At 40.5% G+C, this 17,702-nt stretch overlaps 1 protein-coding gene across 8 annotated transcripts; it reads left to right on the top strand.

The window, feature by feature from the left end:
• The first annotated feature begins 715 nt into the window (after nucleotides 1-715).
• On the top strand, nucleotides 716-17,380 carry LOC127582621 (inositol-3-phosphate synthase 1-B-like). Of its 8 annotated transcripts, XM_052038069.1 has the most exons (13): nucleotides 4,808-4,840; nucleotides 6,433-6,486; nucleotides 7,568-7,631; nucleotides 9,323-9,401; nucleotides 10,079-10,240; nucleotides 10,954-11,083; nucleotides 11,754-11,947; nucleotides 12,385-12,534; nucleotides 12,852-13,067; nucleotides 14,142-14,306; nucleotides 15,046-15,159; nucleotides 16,159-16,376; nucleotides 16,874-17,380. In XM_052038069.1, exons 5-13 carry the CDS (start codon nucleotides 10,142-10,144, stop codon nucleotides 17,052-17,054), a joined length of 1,467 nt encoding a protein of 488 aa, XP_051894029.1. In that variant the 5' UTR covers nucleotides 4,808-4,840; nucleotides 6,433-6,486; nucleotides 7,568-7,631; nucleotides 9,323-9,401; nucleotides 10,079-10,141; the 3' UTR covers nucleotides 17,055-17,380. The 8 variants fall into 8 exon arrangements, with proteins under 8 accessions (XP_051894028.1, XP_051894027.1, XP_051894025.1 ...); XM_052038068.1 differs by lacking the exons at nucleotides 6,433-6,486; nucleotides 7,568-7,631; nucleotides 9,323-9,401 and adding exons at nucleotides 716-905; nucleotides 2,279-2,317 and having other exon boundaries at nucleotides 4,709-4,840; XM_052038067.1 differs by lacking the exons at nucleotides 6,433-6,486; nucleotides 7,568-7,631; nucleotides 9,323-9,401 and adding exons at nucleotides 730-905; nucleotides 2,151-2,317 and having other exon boundaries at nucleotides 4,709-4,840.
• Nucleotides 17,381-17,702: the final 322 nt, after the last annotated feature.

The raw sequence follows: 17,702 nt of genomic DNA, 5'->3' as shown, positions 1-17,702 counted from the left end.
AATCGCAACTCCAGCCCCAATCCTAACTCCAACCACAATAGTAATGCCTAATCCCAATTGATAAAACATCTTCAACCCTAATTCTAAACACGAAACTTAACCACCCAATTGACCATTCACCAATACAGATCAGCCATATATTCAAGTTATTTTAAAACAGATCAAATGTGTATATTAAACGCTTCAGTTTGTTTCTTGTCATTCATAACTAAAGAGTTTCAACAGTAACAGCCTTCTTACTTCTAAAATTAGATGTATGACTGATTATTTACTTCAAAATGTAATATAATGTTGCTAAACATCATTAATTGCAGTGTGTTGAAGCACGGCCTATGTGTTGCAAATTGATGGCATTTGTATTACTCTTGTAAACTAGTTCATGGAAAATTACTGTTTTTCCAGAATGTTCTGCTTTTTTTCCCCTTTGAATTTGCATAAGCCTTTGCATTGTCTGAAGAGTTATAGATTAAACACCAATCAGACAAACATAAGAAGTTTTCATGGATCAGATTACAGGCACAGGGGGTGGGTTTGGAAAAATACAACTAACTCTGCCCGGTTCTTTAAAGCAAGATTGTTTACCCTCTGTTGAGACATCACCTCATTTCCAAAGTGCAGTTGAGATAGGATGGGTTATTTGCTTGCCCAGCAGAAAGAAGAGAGGTCACTGGCCCTTTAAGTAAGCGGTCTCCCGCCCCCCCCAGTTCGCTCCGCCCATTACTGAATGAGGTAACCATGGAAGTGAAGTCTGTCTGACTCTCTATATTAAGGAAGCCCGCGGGATTTGTTAGTCAGAAGCAAGAATTGGAGCTACGAGATCTAGAGACCAAATATATTTACATAAAATAAATCTACTAATCTAAAAGCGACGTGCAGCAGCAACAATCCACACCGTGAGAGAACCGGTAATGTCTGGCTCCCACACCGAGGGGGGAAGGGAACGGGAGGGGGGGAAGGGAACGGGAGGGGGGGAAGGGAACGGGAGGGGAGGAACGGAACAAGTTTCTTTCAGTAGGCCGACCCCGACGGGTTCCCGAGGCCGATCCGATCGGCTCCGGCGTGTGTCGGCGAGCTGGAGGGTGCCGCTCGGCGGTTCTCCACAGCCGCTGGTGTCCGCGGCACCGCGAGCCGAGTGCGGGTTCGCCCGAAGCAATGCGCATGGGCGCGGGGCCGCGGCCTGAGAGGCGGCGGTTGTTGCCCAATCCAGAGGGGCTGCCAGAAGTGTGCGGGGCCGATTGGTCGAATCGACGCTGGTGCCTGAGGGGTTAGGACGAGCAGGTACTCCATCTTCAGTGATGTTGATCTAGAGGGTACCCGGGGTAGGAGGCGCAGAGCACTCCTGATTTAGGCTCTGGAAACGTGGCACTCCAGTTGTTCCTGCTGCGAAATGAGGGAGTGCTGTGTGAGGTACAGGTGGTGTTAAGGGGGAGTTGCTTTGTTTTTGGAGGGAGGGGAGATGGTGTTTAAGGGATAGGTAAGTCACTGAGAGAGACAGTATGGAAACAGGCCCGAGTCTTTGCTGTATCTTCAGCAACCCATTTACACAAATCCTGCGTTAATTCCATGTTTTTTTAAAATTCTCTGCACATTCTCATGAAATCCTCCAGATTCTACCACTCACGTATACGCTAGGGGCAATTTACCAGTTAACCTGTCAACTGCATGTCTTTGGAGGAAGGCTAGGGAGTGTTGCCCTTTCTGAGGGGGAAATGTTGAGTGAACATTGCATATGCTATGGAGAAGGGTAGGAAGAGTGGATGGAAGCATTGCGTACCCTGTTGGAGGGAGGGTTAATAGTTCTAAGAAAGTGCTGTCTTTTCAGAGAGGGTAGCGGAGTGCATCTGCCCACTGGATCCCCCCACCCCCCCCCCCCCCCCCACCTGCAACTTAATGATGTGTTGTGGGATGGATGTGGTGTAAATCTGCCCTGGAGGAGGGGAGGGTGCCAATAGTGGTGGAGCACTGCCATGTCAATGGTGTAGGTGTTGAGGGAGTGCTGCCCTGTCAAAGAGACTGCCCTTGCATCATATAAATAATCTGACACTGTAGAAGGGTTAGGGTTTTCCAGAGTTCTGGCCAGAATTTATCTTGAGCCATCATTGCTTATTTTAAACAATGTGGTTGTTGGGTCATGTATCATCTCTTTGTAGGTAAATTGGCTGTCAGACCACCAACATTACACATCAACTTCAGTTTCAGAAAGTAGATCACTAGCTGTGAAGTGTTTGGAATTTTCTAAGGCTGAGAGCTGCCGTACGAAAGTGTTCTCTTTTTCTAGTGCTAGAATTGGAGCTGTCAAGACATCAAAGAAATAAAGGTATTATCAAAGAAGTTGATCAGCTTTGATGCAGTAGAATGTTCAATGACTGTGGCAATTTCTAAAGATTTTTGCTTCTTTCCTCCTGTAAAAGTAACTGGATATGTAAGCATTAATAATGTATGGCTGTTACTGCTTCAACCATGGCGTGACTATAGTTATGACTGCGAGATGTGCAGGTGCTTGGGAGTGCTTAAGGCATATCTTTTTTTGCTAAAAGTTTGCTGTAAGCAACTGCCCAAGTATGTGCAACTCTGCATGTAGGCATCTTTAAGTATAAAAGGAGGGACACAAACATGCAAATCTTTGAGTGGGGCTCAGTGCAGAGCTTGAGTTACACTGCTTACTCTTTCTCTGTATCCCTCACTCCCACTGGCGTTAAATAATAAAGTGTTTATTGTACGCTTCTTGGTTCTGCTGCTGTCTACTTTATTACAGTGCAGACTGACTTCCACACTCCCCCAAAAAAACTAGGTTTACTTCGTGCCTTTCACAATCTCAACATCACAATATTTTATGGCCAATTAACTTTTGAAAATTGGTTGCTGTTATGGAGAAAATATGGCAGCCAATTTATACACCTTTTGTTTAAATATTACTTCAGCTTTCCTCTGGTTACAGCAATTCAAGGGTAATTAGATATTTTTAAATGTGATGAGCGTTTCTGCCTTACATACTTTTCAAGAACTAAATTCCAGAACTTTGCCACGCTCTGAGGAGAGAAATTTTCCTTGACTTTCCTGTTACACTTTGACTGTTAACATGAAATGATGGTTTTAATCACTGATTGCTGCAAAGAAATGGATCTTTCCTGTCCAATCTGTCACCCCCTCACTTTTTATAGATAATGAACCATTTCTTGACTGAAGGTACTATTAAGACTTGTGTCATTGCTTCATTGTCGTTTGAGGGATGTTAAATGTTACTGCTAATGCTATAGCTGCCTCTTGCTTTCCAGTGTTCTGAGAAAATGTCTGGTATCGGTCAGGACTCTTTACCCATGAACTCGTGGATGAATATAATACAATCGGCTAAAAACACTGCAACAGTGTGTTGGTACACCCACCTATATCAGTTTTACTCTGCAATATCATAAATAATTTGAGATTTGAAATGTTGTGTTACTGTGTGAATGCACTGAGTGTTTTGCACATTTGTTAGTCCTGAATCTAATTTCATAATGAACTTTGACTGGGATGGCCTGCAGTGCCAACATTACTGACTCTCCTCCTCGTCTGTACTTTGCATGATGTGAAAAGTCAGAATCAGGTTTATTATCACTGACATATTTCATGAAATTATTTTTTGGCAGCAGTGCAGTGCAAGACAAAATTGCTATAAGTTACAAAAATAAATAAATAGTGTAAAAGAGGAATAATGAGGTAGTGCTCATGGACTGTTCAGAAATCTGATGGAGGGGAAGAAGCTGTTCCTGAAACGTTGAATGTCATTTGAGATCCTGCCAACAACAGTGGTCAGTGAGATGGACACATAGTCAATTACTTGGTCTAATGACTCATCCTTGGGGTAGCCACACCTATGTGCTTTAATGCATTTGGGATATAACTAAAGAACCGGTGTTAAATATATAAATTGCTTAACTTGTTATTGGCTCACAGAAATCCAGAATAACTTGATTACCTATGCAAAAGAGGGGAAAAAGAACTAAATCATCATCTTTAAAACCATGGTAGTGCATCTCAATCAAATTCATCTTCAAAAGTAGTATTGTACCTACTTCAACCACCCTTTCAGGCAACTTCCAGGTTGGACATGTTGATAGTCTGTACTCCTCACTGGGGTTCTGGGGCGTGTTTCTGTTTGCATAGTTATTCAATAAAACTAAATCTGATTTTTAAAAAGAAACTGGTGCAGAGACATTTCTCCAGGAATGAAAGAGCAGAAAATTTGATCTATGGTCTGAACTGATCATGAGGAAAATGGAAGGTCTGGAAAACATTTTCTTTATTTCTTTATTTCCAACCTCTCATCTTGCAGGAAAACAGGCAGGCAGGTGACCTGCTTGCATTTCTTCTAGCCAGATGCTTGAAGGCCTGTAGAAGTAATCTCCTTTAAGCTCTAAATATGGAGCCTTGCAACAGCAGTGGCTAATATCAGGAACTTGCATGCTCACGTGAACTCAGGACTTGTCCCTTCATTTATTTAACCAAATTCGCGTGTTCTCTACTCTGGCTGACAGGACACCACAACTTGGATTCCTGTTTTGCATGACAGTGACTTGTTCGTGGCTGCTGTACTTTTAGAGTAATAATTAAAAAGGTAGATCTGGTCCCAGTCTTAACCTTGAGTTGACAAATTGGATGCTGTTAAATTCTGTTTCATCATTTTATTTTTGCAAAACCCTCCTTGACTTCTAAATTCCTTTTAAAGGAACCTTCCCAGTTGATGATGGCGGAGAAGTTTATTGTTGACAGCCCAGATGTGACTTACACCAAAGATTGTATTGAGGCAGTGTATCCCTATCAGACTACACAGGTCTACGAAGAGAATGGCTCAATTAAGGTAAGGCATCTGTTTTCTGACTGTAGTTGCTGTGAAGTGGATTGTCAGCAAGGTGAGTATTGTGGTGACATCCCAGGCTGTTTGTACATAGGATTCAGTTAATAACGATTCCTCAAAGATTCAGTTGTATAATACGTGTTACGGGAGTTAGACCAGTTCCTCATCCTGAGCAGGACTATTTTCTAGAGCCTTTGAGTGCCACATTCCATCTTGTGCACATGAGACTAGCTGCAATAGCAGTCAATATGTTTGATAGATTTGATTGTGTGGGACTTGAAGGAATTGTGATAAAACAATTTATCACTATTTGGTTGCTGCTTTTTTTTTAAACAACCATGTTCTTTTAGTTCTTGTAGTAAAAATGAGTTTTTCTTTTGTCTTATTCCTTGGCCTAAATGGAAACAATTTTGGCTTTTGCAAGAGTTGGGGGTTTATGGGTTTCATTTACATTTGTCTCTTCATTCATTCAAAATGCCTTAATTTTGTTTCTGAATCCCAATCCAATGGCTCATGGTCTTAACTTGCTGTTGGACCTGATCTACTACTTCAAATGGTGTGAGGAATGATACTGGAGTTGGTTTTACTGGGTGAACAAGCAGTAAGGATTAGAGGGGTGGGAAGAGCGAGGTAGGGGTGACTTGCTGAAGATTTCCTGTAACTATTTTTGGTTGGTGACTTTTTTTTACAGAGTAAGGCCCTCCTAACTTGGTTACAAATGTGTATAATTAATCTAGTGATTGGGGCACCTTAGCTCTTCATATTATTTCTTTACAGTGTAGAAAGTAATTTGGCCCAGTGAGTCTGTCCTCTCAGAGCAATCCCATCCTTCCATCTGTTGCCCTACAACCCATTCTTTCATACCACTCGCATACACAAAGGATAATTTGCAGTAGCCAATTAACATATCAACCAGTCCACCTTGATGTGGGAAGAAACTGGACCACCAAGGCAACACTTGTAGTCATGGGAAATATGTGCAAACTCATGCATTCAGCAGCCGAAGTCAGGATCAAACAGGTTGCTGGAGCTGTGAGGCAGTAGCATTGCCAGCTGCCCAACTGTACCCCTCTTTTTGGATCGGAGGGAAAGGGAAATTAGTCAGAGCTCCTGATCATTATCCGGTGTTTTTGTTCCTTCTCTCGCATCCCACCACTGCCCCCCTCCAAAATCTCCTGTGATGGATGCTAGATGAAGATGTTCCCGCAAATGAAAATCCATACTGCTTTTGTTGAGGTTTGCACATGAATGATTGGTTAGTTAAGACACTAGAAAACTACAGGCACCTCTTGAACTATGCTGTCAAGAGCAGGGGAAAAGTTGGCAAATTAACTATTTGTGCACATTTTAGCAAAATAATTTTGACTGTTGCTTATAAATGAGAGGATGGAAAGGTTGTTTGTTGGTGGGGGCAGGGGGTCTCTTGTCAGTATAACATTTTATCAAATAGGCATCTGGTTTATGCCGATGATGTCTTAAACTAAAATCAAACAAAGAATTCATCATGGTAAATGTGATGTGGATATTATCTGTTTATCTTTATCACTGACAATGCTGATACTAGTTTGCGGATTAGATACACTTTTCTTTTTCAGTGTGATCCTGGTGATCTCAAGTGGAAGAATTACTGGAAAACCAGTGTGTGGCTGGTGAGGGTGTTAAACATTACTTAGCAGGGGATTTGAATTTGCAGCATGCTGTTTTGGAGCAGAAACTTAAAGCAAAGGATGAAGCCATTTGGGCCATTGTGCCTATGCTGAATCTTCCAATTCCCATTTCCCAACTGTTTCCATACAGCCTTCTCAAGGAAATGGTTTATTGATATATGTCTCATAGGGGACAGGTTTCTGATCGCAGACCATGGCAAGGCAAAAAATAAGAGCTTTTGATCTGAACAGTTGTTACCTATTACCTGGGAGAAAATGTGACATCAAAGAAGGGAAATGAGTTTCTAATTATTTGAAGCAGTAATTGCTGTCATGGTCCAGACCACTAAAATTTGGGTACCTTCCCAACAACTTGGCTTTCACAGTAGTAGGAATTGTTTGTAAACTTCGTTTATCTGCCCATGGTCTACACTTTGCAACTTTGTGTATCTGTGAAGACTAGTTAGCTATAAGATTAACCATCACCTCTCTATCATGGCATCTCAAAAGTTGTCCTTCCCATGCTGTGGTCTACTAAAGTGGAGGGCACATTGCCACCAACCAGTCAGTACCTTCACAGCTTAAAAATTAAGCTTTAAGTAAATTCACTGCAAATCAACAATGGAATCCCTGATTAGTACAATAATTAAGCTATTACAGAAATAAGTCCAAGATGTTAAGTGTGTGTTTTGAATACTTTTAACTGAACTTTTAGAATCTACCATGAATTCTTTAGTTCCTTTTTGTATAGTGCAGGAATAACATTCATGAATTTGCTGTTTACTTCAGATCAGCTTCTTCTTTTGAATGCCCAGATTACAGATACCCTCTCATTCACAGTAATCATGTAATTAATCACTTGGGAATGACTCCTTGGATGTCTATTGGTTTTCCCTGGTTTTGATGGTATATCAGTTGCCTGTTTGAAGCAGAACTCTAAACGTTGTTTATCTACAGACATGTGTTTAATACTTTTGATGTATGGAAGTTATGTATGTTGAATTGCTTTCCTCTGAGAAGCTGCTTCCTTCCAAATTGAAAAGATAAAGCACGTTGTCTTGATATCTATCTGTTCTGCTCTCAGGTGGATTAAAAGATCCCACGGCGCTATTTTGAAGAAGAGCAGGGAAATTAATCCCGGTATCCAGGTCAATGTTTATCCCTCAGCAAATGCCTTTTTGTAAAAAGTTATCTAGTCATTATTGAACACTGTGGGCACTTGTTGTGTTAACTGTATTACATTGGCAAATACACCTTGAAGAACTTCATTGGTTGTAATGCGCTTTGTAATGTACTGAGATCATGAAAGATGCAGTATAAGTGCAAGTTTTTTGTTTATTCCCAAACAGGTAAATATAAATGAAATAGAAACACAAAAGATTCTGCAGACGCTGGAATCCGGAGCAACACAGACAAAATGCTGGAGGAACTTTAGAGTAGGATAAAATGTCAGCACAACATTGTGGGCCAAAGGACATGTACTGTGCTGTATCATTCTATGTAACTCAGCAGGTCAGGCAGCATCTATGGAGAGCAATAAACGGTCAAGACCCTTCATCAGGACTGGAAGGAAGAGGGCAGAAGCTGGAATAAAAAGGTAGGGGAGGAGTACATGCAGGCAAGTGATAAGTGAGTTCAGGTGATAGGGGGATGGGGCGGGGGTGGGGGGGGGAGAGAAAGTAAGAAGCTGAGAGATGATAGGTAGAAGAGGCAAAGGGCTGAAAAAGAAGGAATCTGGTAGGAGAGGGCAGTGGACCATGGACTAAAGTGAAAGAGGGGGGGAAGGGATAGGCAGGTCATGAGGGTGGGGGAAGGGGGCCTCGGGAATGAGGGAAGACAAAGAAGAATAAAATGGAGGGGGGGGGTAATAAAAGAAAGTAGGGAGAAGAGGGGAGGGGTTACCGGAAGTTAGACAAATCAATGTTGAGGCCATCAGATTGGAGACTACCAAGGTGAATTGAGGTGTTGTTCCTCCAACCTACGTCTGGCCTCAATGTGGCAGTAGAGGAGGCCATGGATGGACATGCCAATATGGGAGTGGGATGTGGAATTGCAGTGGATGGCCACCTCCTATTTCGCCTTGGTAGTCTCCAACCTGGCGGCCTCAACATCGATTTCTCTAACTTCTGGTAACCCCTCCCCTCTTCTTTCTTCTTCCCTCCCACCCCCATATCTTTTTATTCTTCCTATGTGTTCCCTCATTCCTGAGGTCCCCTTTCCCCTTCCCCCACCCTCACGACTTGCCTTTTATTCCATGGTCCACTGCCCCTCTTTTACCTATCACCTCTCAGCTTCTTACTTCTCCCCCTACCAGCACCCCCCCCCACCAACTTCCCCCTCTCACCTGGACTTGCCTATCACCTGCCTGCACTTACTCCTCCACTTCCCCTGAGCTTCTCATTCCAGCTTCTGCCCTCTTCCTTTCCAGTCCTAATGAAGGGTCTTGACCCAAAACGTCAACTGTTTATTTCTCTCCACAGATGCTGCCTGACCTGCTGAGTTCCTCCAGCATTTTGAATATGAATGAAATATATTGGCTAGCCCTAAAACCATAATAGTTATTTTTTTCTTTTTTTAACAAAAAAAACACTGCTTTCTTTGTATAAGGACACTGTTAGATACAAGCCATTCTTTCAGTGATCTAAATTCTGGACCCCTTCAAAACAGAAAATGTTCAGCAGTGAACAGTCACTTGAGGAGCAGCTTGTATGCCAGTGTTTCTTCTGCATAATGGTCTGCAAACCAGTGTGGTTGTTTTATTTTCCTTTTATAGTTTGGCTACGTTTAAATTATTAAGCACCTGTCCTGTTGTGGTTAATGCTGCTTGTGACATTTCTAGGTAAAATAAAGCCGTTTGATCCCGAACGTTAAGGTGACAGGATCATAAATCGTGTCTGACTATGTTTTGGTAGCAATGGGTGAGATTTTTTCTGCAATATTTTTAGTTTTAAGCATTATTAGGGAGCCCTTCAATAAAAGCATTTCAATATTCATCAGTTGAATGCACTTTGCTAGAGAAATATTATGATTTCATTGGCAAGCCTAATATAATTTGGGTAACATTGGTTGGGCTTGATAAGGACTCCATTTCATCAGACTTTAGTTTTGTTTTGTGGGTTACTCTGCATATGTATAATTTTACCTGGGGTTGTTAGATTTTTCCCTCTCTCGCCCCTCAAAGTATGCCGTTTATAATTCACACATGTCAGATGTTTTGTATCCTTTCAATGTACCTTGTAGTGACATACCTGGTTTCATAAACAACCCTTTCTCTGCGTGGTATTAGCCTATCTCATTCTCAATGTTTGCTTGAATACAATTCTATTTGGGATTTCTTGATGCCCTTTTAGTATTGTATGTGTCTTCATCCAAGGCTATATTTTCATTCATGCTCATCGAGGCAGGTGGTGGGGAAAGCATGCACATAGCTGCTGCATCAACCTTGTTTTGGCTTTTAGAGTTGAACTGTCTCTAGCAGTGACAAATGCTAACTCTGAAGTCCATTACCAAGGCTTGACAAGCCTACTTGCCTTGAGGGAAATTATGATTTTTGGATTTTGTTTTAAATGATCTGTTTGTGTTGGGCTCTGACTAGGTGAAGCCATGTTCAACCAAATTCACCTTCCGCACAGAGAGAAAGGTGCCAAAACTCGGAGTGATGCTGGTTGGATGGGGTGGTAATAATGGGACTACTGTTACTGCAGCGGTTCTGGCCAACAAGATGGGACTTCACTGGATGACCAAAACAGGAAAGAAGGTTGGTCTTGCAACACTTGATCTTGCTGAATTTCTCCTCTGGGATTGCAGGTGGAATTTAAATGGATAGGAGCATTTGAGAGACATCTTTTGTGTGCTCACGTTTCAAATGAGCTGTTTGTCCTGAGATTCTAAACTTGAAGATTTGTGTTCTTGAAGTACATTATGATCTTTTCCCATTACCTCATATGAGGCAGCCATTGCAAACATAACCAATTCCCAGAAGTCATTGGTTACCTAATTAAATCCATTAGGGTATATAAATAAAGTATTTTGTTAATCCTTTTTATTTCCAAAAATATTAAGATGATAAAGATACTGAACTCACAATCATGTATCACATCAGCTCTTTGTTTAGGAGTGATAGGGTGAAATACCATTAGTGCTTTTGGAGCATTATTTTCAATATTTCATTGTGGGATGTGGATAAGGGAGGAAATCCTGGATTTCTTTTCTTTACTCTTTTGTTTTGCCCCCACCCCTCCACCCACAAGGTGACAAAGCTTGTAAGTAGCTGTGCTTTGATGTAAATTCTACATAACTATTACTTCATACAACACATTCTACTGTACTAAGTCTTTGTTTAGATCTTACGTTCAAGTGTTATGTTTATGAAAGTTGATTGCTTCTAGCTTGACATTTTAATGTTTTTCTTCTCTCCCCACCCCATCCCTTTTCTATATATCTTGTGCTCCCAACAACAACAACAAACAGGTTGCTAATTACTATGGATCCTTGTTTCAAGCCTCAACTGTGTGTCTAGGTGCTGGTCCTGCTGGTGACATCTATATGCCTTTCAAGGACCTACTGCCCACAGTGAATCCAAATGACATTGTTTTTGATGGTATGTATTCTACTACCTCCTCTGGGTAACAATTGTATGAAAGGCTGACTTTTTCTTCAGGGTGATGGTGCAAGGTCCATTAGATGCAATAACTAGTCTGATCTGGTTGTATCAGAACATTCAAAACACTTTAGATTTCCTTGGCAGAATAAAATGTATTTATTTTACTGTCCCATTCGGAAACTATAGCTGCTGCATGCTGCCTACATGTTTTCATACATGTTTAGTTTGAATATTCCCAGTGTAATAGTAATGCTGTGATGTATTTAGAAATTATCATTTTTGCCTGACAGTACATCTACCTGCCTGTGAGTCTAGAAATGGAGTTGACCTAGGACTTGAATATAACTTTGAACTTGATGGCTGTAACAAAGTGTTCTTGTGTGCAGTTTTCCAGCTCCGTGTGGTCTGTGTTTGAGTGCATAGAAAAAAAGTACTTTGGCATTATTTGAAGAATGTACTATCCTTCAGTGTCTTGGGCAGCATTTGCCCTTGCACCAATATCAAATGGATTAACTTGACTTTACATGTATGAATCAACACCTGTATTGTTTTATGTAAATAGGGGCACCAGAATCAGTTTATTGGCTATGGAGAGCTTGGTGGTCTGGGAATATGGAAGGTGCTTTACAGATGCAAATGGTACAAAATTTGAACTGTTATTTTCCAGGCTGGGATATTTCGTCTATGAATCTGTGTGATGCCATGGTGAGAGCTCAGGTGCTGGATTGGCAACTTCAAGAACAGCTGAAGCCTCACATGAGAAAGTTCCAGCCTCGACCTTCTATTTACTTTCCAGAATTCATTGCTGCTAATCAGGGTTCACGGGCAGATAATGTGATTCATGGTTCCAAAAAGGAGCAGGTACAGAAATATTTGCAGCTGGTTAAGATGTTACAGCAATGGGACATGAAGAATAGGTCACTAATCATACTCTCTGTATAGTGATTCTTGCAGAGCAAGCAGCGTTGGCTGTCACTGCCAGGGTTACAAATGGTACTTTGGTGCCTGTGGATGAGGTAGTGGCAACTTTGTGGGGTTTCTTTCCGGTGACCCTGTACTTCTGACAACTAATGAGTGGTTTAGATTGGATCCAGATTAGATTGTTCTTCCATCAAAAACAGTGGAAAAGAGCACAAGAGGACTGGTGACATGAGAAATGAGGATGCCCTGTTTCTTTTGAGCCATACATATCCCAATTGAAATTGTGGGTGGAGAAATGATTTTTAGTAATTGGTTTCAAAATAGTTTGGCCATAGGGTGCCTCAACAGCAGAATCTGTAACTTTTCTTTTTCCACAGGTGGAGCAAATTAGAAAAGACATCAGGGACTTCAAGGCAAAGAGTGGTGTTAACAAAGTGATTGTTTTATGGACGGCAAATACTGAGCGCTTCTGTGATGTCACTCGTGGAGTAAATGATACAGCAGGAAATCTAATGAAGACAATTGAGGTAAACACTTAAAAGTACTTTTTCCAAATCTAGAATAATTGTTGAATAGACTCAGCATGTTCTTCAACAAATAGGACTTTTTGATGAAGATTCATGGTCAGATAAAACAGAAAACGTTTGTAATGCTCAGTAGTCCAGCATTTATGGAAAGAGACCAGAGTTAATGTTTCAGGTTGAAGACCCTTCAGAATGGGTTCCTGGTCATGTTGCCAAGCTGCCTCTAGAGCTCATGAAATTATAAGCTGTGTGTGTCAGAATGTCTGAGTGTGTGCAATGGTGATTGTAACTGTCATTTTCTTTTTTGTTTTGTTTTGCAGTGTGGAGGAGAGATATCGCCATCATCTATGTTTGCTGTGGCCAGCATTTTGGAGGGCTGTGCCTACATCAATGGTTCTCCCCAGAACACTTTTGTGCCAGGGGTCATTGATCTTGCCATCAAACACAAGGTGTTTATTGGGGGTGATGACTTCAAATCTGGCCAGACTAAAATCAAATCTGTTCTGGTGGACTTTCTGGTCAGTGCTGGGCTAAAGGTGAGAAGCTCTTTAATGTGTCCTGTCTTCCTGATAAGTGTACTATAGCTATTTACTTTACTTTTTTTTGCCTGTTGAATTACAATACTGCAAGAGTATTAAGTTCTTTTGTTTGTACTGAGTTAACAGATCTTAACATATGACAAATTTGAAATGAGAACTGAACAGCATTCTTCTCATACTAGCTCAAGGACAACTGGCAACAGTACCATTTGTTTCTGTTTACCATTTCTGCTTTGTGTATGGGTGTACCTATGTTATCAGTGCAAGCAGGATATGGCTTGGTTGTGATGTGATTCAGCTGATTGGGAGTTAAAAATATATTCAAAAATTGTGTTGGCTTTTTTTATTAAAAAGCCTTCACTTCTAAAACGGAAGAAAAAGGTGGAGGATATATAATCTTTCTTTTATGTTCATTTACTAAGAGATCATGGTATCTACAGATTTCTTTTATATTTTGTTCTTTATGATTATCTATGCTATGATTGTTCTCCTGATCTTTGTATTACATGTACAAACATTGATGTTATATTAATTTGAAAACTAATAAAAAGAAAGGGGAAGGTAACATTAACCCATTTGAGAACCAATAATGGAGCTTGTAACTTCTGGAATTCTGGCTGAGAAACAGAAACACAGATGCTTTGAAGCAGTGCTATGTAATTATATATTGTTTCTACTTTTAGAAAGACTTAAAAACTATCAGTGTTGGTCTCTTTATTTGTGGCTGTCACCATTAGAGGAAACATTGGACCTGGAATTTGGGCAGGCTGTTGTGGAATTATTTTAGGCCAAGGTTAATGTATGATCTGACAAAATTGGCTGACTCCTTCATTTTTATACTGCCACCATATGGTGTAGAGTTTAATGTGCAGTGTAGTTTTCATTTATTAGCAATGGTTTACTGCTTAAAATAGTAGATGGTACCTAGCCAGTTTTAAGCAGACTTAATTACTAGATTGTGCTGATGATTATGGCTTGGGTTTCAACAATTGGAGTTTCAATCATGGATGAGAATAAAAGCTGACTGGAAATGCCAGTGCTAAAGTCATTTTTCCTTTTCTTTCCTTGCAGACAGTCTCAATTGTCAGTTATAATCATTTGGGCAACAATGATGGGAAGAATCTTTCTGCCCCAGAGCAGTTCAGATCAAAAGAGATCTCGAAGAGCAATGTTGTAGATGACATGGTTCAATCCAATCCTATCCTGTACAGACCATCTGAGAAGCCAGATCATTGTGTAAGTACCAGAAGAGCCTTCTTTGTTCTTTAACTATTCTCACTGATTTTAATTTCAATCCATCTATCAATTTACCAGTTACTGTTGCTTATGTGAGAAATGAAGGGCAGCATAGTGGCACAGCTGGAAGAGCTGCTGCCTCATTGATCCAGCAATCTGGGTCAATACTGACCTTTGTGCAAATTCCTCACAGATAGCACTGTTTTCCCTATGACTAAATAGGTTTCCCCTGGATGATCAGGTTTTCTTCCACATTCCAAGGACATGCAGGTTGATGGGTTAATTGGTCACTGTAAATTGCCCTGAGTCTGTTGATTGGAATGTGGGGAGAATAGATTAGAGAGAAAATTAGTGGGGAAAATGGGATTGCTCTGGGCTGCCATAGACTCAGTGAACCAACTGAGCTCCTCATTTGGAGATGGAAATTTCACTCCAGTCTTTAATAAAGCTGCAGGAGGACCATTCAGAGTTTAACAGGATTGAGACTGGAAACTCTTTAAGCTCTCTTTTTTCCAGCCTGATGAAAAGGTGTTTGTGATTGATTGCAACATGAGCCTGGTGTAAGACCTGGGGGCTTGAGCTAATTTTTAAATGTTGATGTGGCAACAATAAAAACTTATAAACCTAGCATGATTTGCCAACCAATGCTTGAAAGTGAATCTTAGAAACTTGAAAGGAGCTTTAGTGGACTAATCATCCTTGTGGTTTTTTTTGCATTTTGTTTATCCATGTTTCTTAGGTTGTAATTAAATATGTCCCATATGTTGGAGATAGCAAGCGTGCAATGGACGAGTATACATCGGAGATCATGATGGGTGGCACCAACACCATTGTCCTCCATAACACCTGTGAGGTTTGTCAAGGGGGAATATTTGGGTTTTTGGAAAGGTGGGGGGGGAGGATGGAATTTTATGGACTGTTGGTAGGAAGAGAATGAAAAACATCCTGTCCAAATTTACTTTGAAATTTGGAATTCTTTTCATAGTGCATATTTCTTCTGCGAAGTCCTTGCTCATTCACTTGGCCTCTCTACATTCTCCTAACATCCCACACCACCATCTAGCTTTGTATCATTAGTGTACTTGGATATAAAGCACTTAACGCCCTTGTATAAATCATTGATGTAAATTGTGAACAGCTGGGGTCTAAGCACTAATCTCTGCAGTGTCCCTCCAGCTCATAACCCAAATGATTCTTTTTCCTACAGTTTTCTGTCCATAGTGCCAACACCTTGGTCACTAATTATGTTTAAAGATCTTTGTGTACTTTTATTCAAGGACCTACTGAAAGTCTAAACACATTACATTGGTTTGCCCTTGTCATTCTGCTGGTTAAAACCTTGCATCCAGCAGATTTGTTAAACATAATTTCCCTTTCAAATTGTGAGTTTAGTCTTTTATTTCCCAAGGGTCCTGTTACCATCTAATAATAGATTCCAGCATTTCCCCTACTAATGTAAACCTAATTGGTCTGTAGTTCCTTTATTTCCCTATTCATTCTTAAATTGTGGAGGTTTATGCTTGCTACCTTTCAGTCTGTAGGAACTGTTCTGCAGAATACCAGAAGAAGACATCTAGTGCAACCACTATGTAGCCACTATAGGATTTGGGTTATCAGGTCCTGGTGATCTTCTTGCCTTTTTAATTCCATTTATTTTTGCTTTTGTCTTAAAGTTAGCATTGGTTTTTTAAGCTTCTGTTTGTTTTTAAACTGGCTTTATTTGTACAAAAACCATAAAATCCTTTCTCTAAGCTGGAGACTAATCTTGTGACCAAACACTTGATGTTCACTGAAACTATTGAATACATTGTAAAGGAGCCCTAACTGAATGTTCAAACCTTATTCCATTTAGGATTCCCTGCTTGCCAGTCCTCTTATTCTGGATCTGGTAATCCTGACTGAGCTCTGCCAAAGGATAACATTCCGAACTGAATCAGACACTGAATTCCAAACATTCCACAGTGTTCTCTCAATTCTCAGCTACCTCTGTAAGGCCCCATTGGTGCCAGGTGGAACACCAGTTGTTAATTCTCTCTTCAGGCAAAGGACATGCATTGAGAATATTTTGAGGTAAGTGCTTGGAACAGCCTAATTCCTACTGAAATGAAGCAGAAGGGGGTATTCGAAAAATGGACGTGAACTCTGAATGGAATTGGTTCACCCCTTGGAAGATTTGTTAGTAAAAGTAGTGCCCAAGGGGGGCATCATATGGACCAAGGAAAGCAAGGCAGACTGTATTAGACTAGGTAGCTCACTTAGGTGGAGGAATACTGTGGTTCAACAAAGGTAAATGGGGGAATTTTTTTTATCATTTGTTAACAGTCTGTATAAGTGATTCAGTGATGCTTTGTTCAGTGCTGGATCTAAATATTAGGCAGTTGGTGGGAGGAAGGATTGGTGTGCTTTGTGCTAATATGGGGATAGGGCTGAAGTCTTCACAGTACACAAGTGGCTGATCATTGGGGATGGACTGGAAAAGTGCACCATTAAATGCTAGTTGTGGTTGGGTTGTGGTAAGGAATCTAATTGAATTAATCAGTAACATGGATTTCGCCTCTGTTGTATAGAGCCTGTCTGGCTCTTCCTCCTCAGAACCACATGCTTCTGGAACACAAGATGCAAAGGAGTTTCATGAGTACCCAGATAACTGATCACTTGGCAGCTCAGCCTGTACCTCGTAAAACTGCAAAACTTGACAATATCCTCAACAAGAACCATGTCATAAATGGTTATATGAATGGCTGTTAATTAACTTTACAGATGTTATTGAAATTTTGTTGGGTTACTTCTGGTCTGTTGGGCTTCTGGATTTTGGGCTCTAAACTGTTCTACAGCTGTATCTAATATGCTCCTTAACTGGAAGATGAATGCTGTTATGCTTAACAGCCCCATACCTTGGATGGCTGTAGATATATCTAGTTTTTATTGTTGAAATACAGGGCATAAAGTTTTGTGGGTTATTTTAATGTTGAATGTATTCATAGCCTATTTGTCACAAGTTATGTTCTATAAAGAGCACAATCTAAAGATGTAACCATATCCTAGGATTCTAAAATAAAATTCTTCATCTTGAATTGTTTACTGTGGATTTTTGGGTTTAGTGCTTTGCTGTGGGTAGTGAGTCTACTAAGTGGATGCTTTTGTTAGTTTTACTATAATTTTGGCAAATATTTGTTGTATTGGCAAATATTCAGTCCAGAAGGAAGTTTTGTGGTTGGCTTTCTCTATTTCCTCATTGCCATTCCCAACCAGACCTTTTGTATAACTTTAAAAAATTTTTTTAAATCTTTTTTTAAGATCTTAAGATTCAGGCTTAATATTATTATTCCCTCCTTCAAAGCCTTAATGTAAAGTAGGCAAAACTACAGCCAATCAGTGTACAAAACTGGGCTAATA

This window comes from Pristis pectinata, chromosome 24 (genome assembly GCF_009764475.1).
Source record: "Pristis pectinata isolate sPriPec2 chromosome 24, sPriPec2.1.pri, whole genome shotgun sequence".
NCBI classification, from domain to species: Eukaryota; Metazoa; Chordata; class Chondrichthyes; order Rhinopristiformes; family Pristidae; genus Pristis; species Pristis pectinata.
The sequence above is the reverse complement of the archived record's forward strand: the minus strand, read 5'-3'. Positions and strand labels throughout refer to the sequence as shown.